The following is a 10,471-nucleotide window of genomic DNA, read 5'->3' as shown; positions in this document are numbered from 1 at the left end:
AGGCCTCAGGAATTAGGAAAAAATGTCCACTGAGATCAAAGAAATATTTACTTGACTCATCTTCTGATTTTAAACTAGCCTTCTTAGCAGTTTGTAGAAGCAGATGCTTTCTCTGAACTTGGAAGTGTTCTCTGATCCGCATCCCTGGGGTTTCAAGCAAAACATTGTCCTTCTGCTGCTGGAGAAAGTCATCTGGTCATATGCCTGAACGTCAGGGTCCACTACTTCTGGCCAAGTATAAAAGAAGTTCATATACCCCTGATGCCACAAAACCCTCTCCATTCTTCCAGACTCTATGAACAGAACAAATTCTTTCCAGAGATTTCAAGACTCAACAGCAGAACTGAAAATCTTTTTAATAACAGCAAGGGTGAATTCACTATGTAATTATAACTTGTTGCTAACAGAGGGTTCTAAAGTATCCACTAGTGCTAAAGCTTACCTCCACTGAAGTATGACTGAAGCAAAACATGATAGAAAGCCAAGAAATTAAACAAGTTGGAATTTCACTCCAAACTATGAATTTAGATGAAGCAATTTATACATTGTTAAATTCGGGGGTGGGGGTGGGTAGAAGGAGAATAATAGGGAAAGGATGATGAATGGAAAGAAGGAGGGCTGGAAGCAGAAAAGTTGTGGTAGCAAAGTTCTTACTACTTGTATAGATAAATAGTAAGAACCCAAATTTGATCAAATTAAGATTTGAACCCAAGACCTGTCTCTGGGTCTGGCTCTCAATCCACTGAACCACCTAAGCTGCCCTCTACTTGGTGACTAGTTAAAACCTAGGGGCCAAATGGTAAGAAAGATTTCCTTATAGAAAATGGTTTTTTGGATGACTGAGGGAAAACAGATGTAATGGGAGGAAACTGGAATTTAATTGGTCAGGCCTTCCAATTCACTGAAAAGTTTCAAGTTCTATTCTAATAGCTGTGAAACTTCAACCCCTAACCCTACTTAAAGTTAGCCAGCTCGAATAGTGGAAAGAAGACTGCCTTCTGCCTTAATCCCTTCCTGTGGTCTCTGGAGTGAGGAGGCTCACCCCTAAATCTAATTATGTGGCTCCTTCAGCTCTAGTACCACTTGTCTCAGAAGGCTTTTGAGCAGCTGCATTTCCTGAAGCAGCAGGTCCATGTTGGGCTTCAAAGGGGAAGCAGATTGCTCGAAGGAAGTTAGAGGAGTGCAAGCAGTGGGCCCAGCAGTGGGACTGCTTGGCACAGAGGCAAGAGTCCTGGTCAAGGTGGAGTTGGGGGTCGAGGTGCTCGAGGGCACAAATCTGGGTTCCGGAGGCTTTCTGAAAGAGAGGGGCTTTGAAACCGGGTTCCTGGACATGGCAGCTGCCTGAGGAGCTCGGGTGGTGATGGACGATGCGCTGGAGAACGAACCTGTCAAAAGACAGCATGAACAGGCCCGGTCCCACCACTTGTCAGCTGGGTGGGAACCGGTGTTTATTATTGGAAAGTTGCCCCGGAGAGGCTGCAGAGGCAGAAGTGGGACCAAGACTGGGAGGTCCTGAAAACTGGGGAAAGTGGAATCGTTGATGAATGATCTCGGGTTGAGTTCGGGGGCGGGACGGGGACGGAGGATGAGAGAGTGAGCGAGTAAACTGGGGTAGCGGTGCACCGTCACTCACCCCTCCCCGAGAGTTGCAGCCAAGGGCTGCGTTTGCGCACGCTGCGGGTCACAGTGGCGGCTTCGCACCAGTACGATTCCAAGTCCTCCGTCTCGGTTTCCGGAACGGTGTACTCCGATCCCCAGTCAAAGCGGCGCACCGGCCGGCTGTACTTGTAGAAAGAGAACTGCAGCGGCGTGTCCCGCTTCTGGGGGTGCAGGCGTGTTTCACAGTGAAGGGTCACCCCACCCCCACTGCGAGACTCCGTCTTGGGCACCACTTTCAGCACCGGGGACGCAAACAGTTCTAGGGAGGAGGGATACAGCGTCAATCTAGGAAGGGGAGGCGGGGGTGGATGGAGAGTTACACGAGGGAATCTCGGGAGAATGGCGGGGAGTGGAGGGGCTGGGAGCTAGGATAAAGTGGCCCGAGGGCCACCACTCTAAACTAACCTCGACCTTCTAGAGGGGGTGACGACTCGCACCGAGTTCAGAAAGGAATGAAGGATGAGGGATTTAGGCAGGTTTACAACCGAATTCTAATAATTCGCAAGGGCATAAATGATACCGCTCTTAGAAAGCTAAAAGTATGATTAAGAATTATGACGTCTTCGAATGGTTTTCCATGCTCCTGGTCATTGCTCCAGCCTTTGGGTGGTGGATTTGGTTCTCTGTGTGGGGTTAGTCTCTTTCAATATCTCACTAAGGAATTCGTTATAGTGGGTAGTTCTTAGGAGCAGCTGGCATACCATACCAGGCTGGTGACAGCTTCTGTTTCATTCATAGAGGGATGGGATATAGGTGTGGAGAAGGAAGGGACTAGTGGGGCCATTCTGTTCTTCATGTAGAAGAAAACTTAGGTGAATTAGACCTGGAATAAACCTTCTCTTCTTATTTTTGAGCCAGATATTGCCTACTTCTCTAACCACCCCTGTACATGCTCCCCTGTTTTCTTAGCCCCATCCTCCCACTCCCATCCCCCAAGCAATGAAACCTCTGGGTCTTGTTTCCATACCTTGGATAGTAACTACCACCTTGGCAGAGAACATAGGGGTGCTCTCCACTGGAATACGAAGGGTTCCTGAGCACTGGTACTGTCCACTATCACTGGCCCGTGCCTGGGGTATTGTGTAGTTGGTACTAGAGTGAAAGTAGCGCATGACGTGACCATCCTTGTAGTAGTGAAGTTTGTAGATAACTTTATCATACCATCCCCGGCATCTTATCACTAGCGGTTCACCTTCAAACACCATGGCATAGGGAACCTGCAGGATCAGCCAATCTACAACATAGATAGGGCCCATGATATTAGTAAAGCTCATGATCACTCTAAAGCCCTCTTTCACTTCATCCTCATTTTTTATTTCTCTCTTTTGTTATTTCTTAACTCTTGAACTTTTCATCCTGAGGCTAGTCTTTCTCCAGATAATGGGGATAAGGACCAAGTTCCAGACTATCTATCTTCTCTGAGAGACTCATGAAGGAATCCTCTGCTATAATCAATAATAATTCCATCCCTTTAACTTTAAAGCTAATGTACTTAAAATGTATTATTACATATTATTTGTTGCTAATAAGACACTGACCTACATTGGTAGAGAGAATGTCCTCATCTGGAAGCTCCTTATATCAATGAAATCATAATTCCAGTTTCTATCCTGAACCCCTAATAGGTGCTAAATAAATGCTTGTTGAATTGTTAAATATAGAAGTAACTCATCATCCCATTTAAATATTTTTTAAATGTGCAGAAAATGAAAACAGAGGACAATAGTTGCCTTTGGTGAATTCAGGTCACCAGACCTAGAAAAACCATATCCAAAGGTACTAAGAGAACTGGCAAATATGATTGATGAACTATAGGGATCTTTGAAATATAGCATTGATGAATAGGAGAAGTTCCCCAAGAGTGAAGGAAAGCAAATATTGCCTTCAATTTTCAAAGAGAGAGAGAGAGAGGAAGAGAGAGAGAGAGAGAGAGAGAGAGAGAGAGAGAGAGAGAGAGAGAGAGAGACAATGAAGTAGATTTTGCAAACTATAAGCCAATGAGCTTCACTTTAATTCCTGGAGGAATACTAGAATGTACTATTAAAGGGATGATTAGTGAACTTCTAGAAAAGGGAGTAATAGTAAAGAACCCGCATTGCTTTATAAAGAACAGAAAATGTCAGGACAACTTAATTTCCTCTTTTTTGGCAAGTTATTAAACTGGTAGATCTGGTGAATACTAAATATATCTACTTAGATTATAGGAAAACATTTGACAATTACTCAGATGTTCTCGTGGACAAGATGTAACATTTTATCTTAATTAATAGTAGTTAGCTGGATTTAGAACTAGTTGAATGGGTGAACCTAAAAAGAAATCATTAATGATTCTACATCAACAATGAAGGACACCTCCATATGAAATCAGTAATGTGATATGACAGGGGGAAAAAAGTGTTTTTGATCATAGGCTACAATGAGAGACATGGCATCTAGGTTTAGGGAGGTGATCATTCAGCTATATTTTGCCCTGGGAAGTTTGAACCTGTAATATTTGTTTAATTGTTGGCACCACCTGTAATATGTGTTTAATTCTAGGACTGAACTAGAGAGTTCAGAGATGACTAGGGTGATGGATGGGCTCAAGGTTATAAGAAGTGGATATGTAGAGGTTAGAGAAGAAAACTTTTAAAGGAGACATAATAGATATATTCAAGGTTTTGAGAGGCTGTCATATGGAAGAATAATTAAATTGTTCTGGTTGGTCCTAAAAGGAAGAAATAGAAGCAATGGATGGAGTTTCAGAAGGATAGATTTAGGCTTGATATAAGGAATAATTTCTGACAATTAATGCTGTTTAAAAGTAACCTTTAAAGGCTAAGCAACCACTTTTTGTAGCAGGAATTCTTGTATGAGTTGGGATGAATGCACTCTGAGATCCATTGGAACTCTTAAGACTTGTTTCAGTTCTAGGATTCTTCAGTGATCCTGGTGATCCTGAGACTGAATGATAACTTTAGAGAAGTAGGAGAGGCTGAGTTGGGCATAGGTGGGAGGTAAGATTGGAGCATAGCTAACTAGAGTTCCAGTAGAGTTCCAGTTTATGTGTAGTATGGGCCCTTAACTTCCCAGCCCTATCCCAAGACATTGTTCGAGCTACTTCTTATATTTGCCAGGATGATCAGCTTTCCAATCTAAAGAAGAATAGCACAAGGACTATATATTTTCCTGTAGGAAAGCTGGCACAGTTCCTAGAATAAGAATATGTATTACCTGTTATATTTTCCCAGTATATGTGCTATACCTTCCCATTAGGCTCAAACTACTTACCATTGGACACAAAGAGGTGAATTGGGTCACTGACAGGTGCCCCTCGGGTCTGGCATCGATATATCCCTGGTGTCTGTACCTCAATGGTCTTCTTGTGTGAGGGCAGTAGCTGGTGCCCCAAATACCACAATGTGTTGATTGGCCGAGGCTCCAGGAGCAAAGGTTGGTACCCATCACATCTTAGGATTACTCGCTCCCCCTTAAAGATTGTGGTCCAAGGTGGGTGTAAGGACACAATGGGCTTCTCCATGGTAGCTATAGAGGATGTTTTAAGGAGAAAGTCAAAATCAAGAATCTTAAAGAACTTTAGTCCCAGATTGGAGAAACCCTAGACTACTAATAATAAAGTTGGTCATAATCATTGGATTAGAAGCAGTTTAGTTAGTAGTTCATTTAATCAGTTTGTAAAGCATACTGTCCTGAATGCTTACTTAGATGCAGGGTATTATGAATGGACCAAAGGGAACCAGCTTACTAAACCAACCCCTGGAGCCCAAGGCACAATTAAACTTAGCATGTATTAAGATATTCAAAAAAGCACTGTCCTAAACAGTGGGGACACAAAGAATAGGCTGATCTTTCTGTCTTATTTCACACAATTTTCCTTCACACATTTCATGCTCCAGTCCAACTGAACTATTTCTTGTTCTCCAGACTCCTCAAAAGAACCAGAGTATGGATCACTAGGCTAGGGCAGTGATGGCAAACCTTTTGAAGACTGAGTGCCCAAACTGCAACCCTTATGCCCTATGTGAACTGCCCCCTTATCCCAGACAGGGGAGGGAGGAAGCACTCCTATTGGGCTTCTGGGCATAGGAGCAGGTGATATGAGAAATGTCCTCAGGTGCCTGTGGAGAGGGGAAAAGGAGAAGCCCTCTCCAGCATGCTCCAGCATCCATGCCATAGGTTTGCTAATGCGAGGTTAGGGAGTAGCAAGGGTGGACAGTATCCCAGAGTAGCCTCTGCCCAAGGATTCTGTCCACTTAGCCCTGCAATCCAATAGAACACTCAGAGAATGCAGTTTAGGGTCTGGGAGAAACTGATGTATGCATAGGACAAGGTGAGCAGGAAGGGAAAAATGGACTGGAAGGAAAGTATGCAGAGGACTCACCAGTTCTTCCAATCCTTGGAACTGTAAAAAATCAGAGATTAGCAATCAGTGAAAGAAAGACTAAGACAAGGCAGCCTCATGGTATATGAGAAAAGAAAATTGCCCTAAGATCCCCAGGTTTTCTGCTTATGTTTAGAGTTTTTCCTTCCAAATATGCCTGCGTTTTGATGGGTGCTGAGCCTCTTCTAGTATTAAACATTAAAGTAATAATAGCAGATTGTCCTGACAAGGACATAGCAAGATATTCCTGACAAGGACCTAGAAAAGGCAGCTAGCATGTCCATATATTGGAACACCAAGATTAATCACTCAAAGTTCTTTGCAATAAAATCCCCCTCCTTTCCCTCCTTCTTTTGCCTCCCACCCAACAACATAATGGTACCCTAGATACAGAAAACACTCACCTAGGAACAGCAGGACTATCAGTGCCCACATGGTGACTCTGGCCAAATGTGTCCCAGCACCTGAAGAAGGTTGGACTACTGGAACAGAGGTGGAACCAAGGTTGTGTTGTGAGAAAAAACACCCAACTAGAAATCAGGGAACATTCTAATCCTGGCTATGCAAAGTCTCTAGACTAGATTCTAGCCTATGCAAAAGCATGGAGACAAGAGATGGAAAGTTGCATGTGGTTAACATTAATTGAATAAACCACTTTAGATGAACATAAAATTTGGGAGGAGGAAAGAGGAGAGGGGGGAAGAGTGTGAGGATAGGTAGAATGAAGCCAGATTGTGAAGGACTTTGAAATGGAAATACCAAAGTTCTTCCAGTTCAAATATTCTTCAACTATTTTGTCAGTTCACAATCAGGGTATATTATTAAGCACTGCCTCTTCTGCCCACTCTTAGCTCCTAAGACCTATGGAAGAGGAGCTCAGTGAGACACAAGGGACATTTCTACACTTTACTTAACTTCCTGCAGCACTTATACTCCCCACCAATTTAATTCAGGCCTTCATTTATTCCCTCACTAGATCATTTTAATTTCCTTCTAATTGATGTCCTCATCTTCAGTGGTACTTCCTATCATAGCTCAAATAATTTTTCTAACATGAAATTTGGTTCAATTTACAGTCAACCATCTATCAGCAAAGCATTTACCTACAGCTTACTATTTGCCTGGCACTGCACTAAATAGTGGGGACACAAAGAATAGGCCAAAACTATCCCTATTCTCAAAAAGTTTACATTTGAATGGTCAGCATGCTGCTCAGAATCTTCTGTGTACATGTAAACCCAGTGGAATTGCTCATTGGCAGGGGGGAAGGGAGAGTTGAGGGGGGAGGGAAAGAACATGAATCATGCAACCATAGGAAAATATTCTAAAATATTAAAAAATTAAATTAAATTTTAAAAAAAGAATCTTCTGTAGTTCACTCCTGGGTACTAAAATAAAAGGGTACTTGAGGCCTTCCATAATCTAATCTTTTTAGTCTTATTTTAGCCAATTTCCCTCTACACATTTTATACTCCAGTCCATCTGAACTATTCACTATTCCCCAGACTTCTCATCTCTTAGTCTCTGTCTCTCTCCTTTTCTTTTTCTCCTTCTCCCAATTCCCCACTCCCTACTCCCCCATGCAGATGCATGCATAGACCTCCTTTATTAATAGAGTCCCCCTCCCATATCTCTGCCTATTGATATTCTCTTTCTTCAAGGATACTGCATCAAGTCTCAACTGGAAATGATCTCTCCCTTTTCTAATTTCTTATGGCTATTTTTTTTTCATCTCTTTTGTGTACTATCATATTCTAATTTTCATTACAGTTATTTGTGTACACATTTCATACCCAGCTCCTAGATTATAAACTCTTTACAAACAGGCACAATATATTCCCAATACTTAGCACAGTGCTTTGTGAATGAATATCTTAATACATGCTAAATTTAATTGTGCCTTGAGCTTCATAGGTCAGTTTAATTAGCTATAGTGGGGGTAGAGTAGCTCTCTGAGCTTCAGAATCCCCCAGTGCCTTTCCTTTGCTCACATCCTGAAAAAAAAAAAAGATTTAAACACAGAGTGCAGTATGATGGATGTGGAGCTCTTTACGCTTAGATGTCTCATATCCTCAGGTAAAGCTGATTCTATTCCATCACTCCTTTTCCAGGTTGTCCTCTGCTTCTGTGACCAGGCATAGGACCCTTCATCATTCTTCTGAATAATTCTAGATAACATTTATAGAGCTCTCTGTTGTTTCAAAAATACTTTTCATACAATATCTCATTTGATCCTCAGAACAAAGGTAAGGACTATAGGCGAGATCAGAACCAGAGGTATTATTAGCAACACTTTCTCAATGAAGAAACTGAGGTTAAATGATTTGCCCATACTCAAAAGTGTCAGAATCTCTCCTGATACCAAATCGAGGCCCCTTTCTAAAACATTATACTTTCAATGAACCAGCTCTGCTAGTCCCACCTAAACCTTCCCATCCCCTAGCCCAACCCTTTGGTATGGGGTCTCCTACCTGGTCTGGACAAGATGCCACTAGAGAGAATTCTAGGAACTTCTCAAGATTAGCCCCACAGATCTGCCACAGATGTTCTCTGGACAAGGAAGGACATTGAATTTTAATGTAAATATTTAATGGATTTTCCATTCTAGTGATATGTTTCCTTGAACATTGTTTCGGCTTTCTATCGTGGCCATAGAAGAAATAGGACATTGCTTTCCCTTGGAGCCCTGGCAAGAGAGAGGTGCTTGCCCCCATATTTATAGTTGACTAGAAGCAAAATAACATTGTCCTTCTCTACTGACTTATGTCTACAATTCCAATGAATGAGTTAATTAGTGACATTTTACTAAACCCTTACTGTGTGCCAGGCAGGGAGAACTAGGTGGTGCAGTGGATCTGCTTTAAAATCTGGGCTCGGATACTTATTGCCTTTGTGACCCTGGGCAAGTCACCTAACCTTGGCTGCCTCAGTTTCTTCATCTGGAAAATGAGTTGGAGAAGGAAATGGCAAACTACTCCTTTATCTTAGCCAAGAAAACTCCAAGTTGGGTCACTGAGAGCTGGATATGACTGACTAAAAAACAACCACAAAATGTGAGGATACAAAAGGAGGCAAAAGACAGCCCACAATCTTATGAGGAAAAGCAATATAAATATAGAAAAAGCTACCTATGTGGATTATTTAGGAAATAATGAATAGAGGAAAAGCACTAGAATTTAGATGGATTAGGAAAAGCTGCTTGAAAATGATCAGATTTTAGTTGAGTCTTAAAGGAAGCCAAAGACAGCAGTAGGTAGAGCTGAGAAAAGAGAGGATTCCAGGCCTGGAAAACAGACAAAAGAAAATGCTCCCAAGTCAAGAGATGGAGTGTTTTGTTTGAACAAAAACCAGGAGGTTAATAGCACTGTAAAGTCCTTTCTTTAATTCTATTTAAGGCTGATCTGGATTGAAAATGTATATTTTCATGGATAGGTAACACTTTGACCAAATATCAGTAATTAGTACTTTAGTGTGAATGTATTTCAGATTCTAAGTCCAGGTTAGACAAGAAAGTGGGAATGCAAAGAGCATTTTCAGCAGGGGCGAAAGCTGGCTTGTGCTGTATCTGGGGAGAAGGAACATTATTGCTTCATTTTTTGTCATCAAGTTTTGTTTACTCTTCAATATTTCTGGAAGATGTTCTCTTGTTTGTAGTCTACTGTTAACTTCCCTGTGAAAGCCTATGTCATCACATGTCTAGGTATGATAAAATGGCTCTTTCCTTACTGCTCTCAGAGTATTGTGAACCTGGATGAAGTTTAAGGTGAATATTTCCCTGGTAGGGGGATGCAGGTGGAAGCTTGCTAGTGTGGAATGTAGGAATATCCATTCAGCAGACGTGGGAGAGATCTGGACATGTTGGCAGATAGTAGGAAAGAAGCCATTGGATAAGAAGGTTTTCAAATTCAGGGATAGAGAGGGAATGATTAGAATGGCAAGCTCCCAGAGGAGCTGGACAAATAGAGGACTTGGCCTTGATGAAGAGAATAACACCTTTTCCTCCTGAATTAAGCAAAGGAGGAAAGAACGGGGGATGATATCAGGGGATTTGAAGTTCAACTCCCTTACTTTACAGATGAGGAAATTGGAACAGAGGAACAGTTAGAGACAGAACTGGGACTAGAAGCTAGAATTCCTGCCTCCCAGTCCTATATTCCTGCCATGATGTCAAACTGCCTCCTCTTTATTCTGTTTTTTTTGGGGGGATGGGGTGGTGGTGGTGATAAATACCCATTATACATATAATGGGTATTTATCACCATCACCATTTTATATATATAAAATGACAATTTCTTTCTTTCCTTCTTTCTTTCTTTTTCCTTCCTTCTTTCTTTCCTTCCTTTTCTTTCTTCCTTCTCTTTTTCTTTCTTTCTTTCCTTCTTTCCTTCCTTCTCTTTCTTCCCTCCCTCCCTCCCTCCCTCTTTCTTTCTT

At 41.9% G+C, this 10,471-nt stretch overlaps 1 protein-coding gene across 1 annotated transcript; it reads right to left on the bottom strand.

Moving 5' to 3' along the window:
- Nucleotides 1-1,050: 1,050 nt before the first annotated feature.
- Nucleotides 1,051-5,179, bottom strand: FCRLB (Fc receptor like B). The gene is made up of 4 exons (XM_044674858.1): nucleotides 4,930-5,179; nucleotides 2,627-2,893; nucleotides 1,634-1,918; nucleotides 1,051-1,385 (listed from the first exon to the last, which is right to left on the bottom strand). Exons 1-4 carry the CDS (start codon nucleotides 5,177-5,179, stop codon nucleotides 1,051-1,053), a joined length of 1,137 nt encoding a protein of 378 aa, XP_044530793.1.
- Between the last annotated feature and the right edge of the window lie 5,292 nt (nucleotides 5,180-10,471).

The sequence above is a fragment of the Gracilinanus agilis genome, chromosome 4, assembly GCF_016433145.1.
Source record: "Gracilinanus agilis isolate LMUSP501 chromosome 4, AgileGrace, whole genome shotgun sequence".
Classification (NCBI taxonomy): Eukaryota; Metazoa; Chordata; class Mammalia; order Didelphimorphia; family Didelphidae; genus Gracilinanus; species Gracilinanus agilis.
Note: the sequence above shows the minus strand (reverse complement) of the source record. Positions and strands in the feature narration are given on the sequence as shown.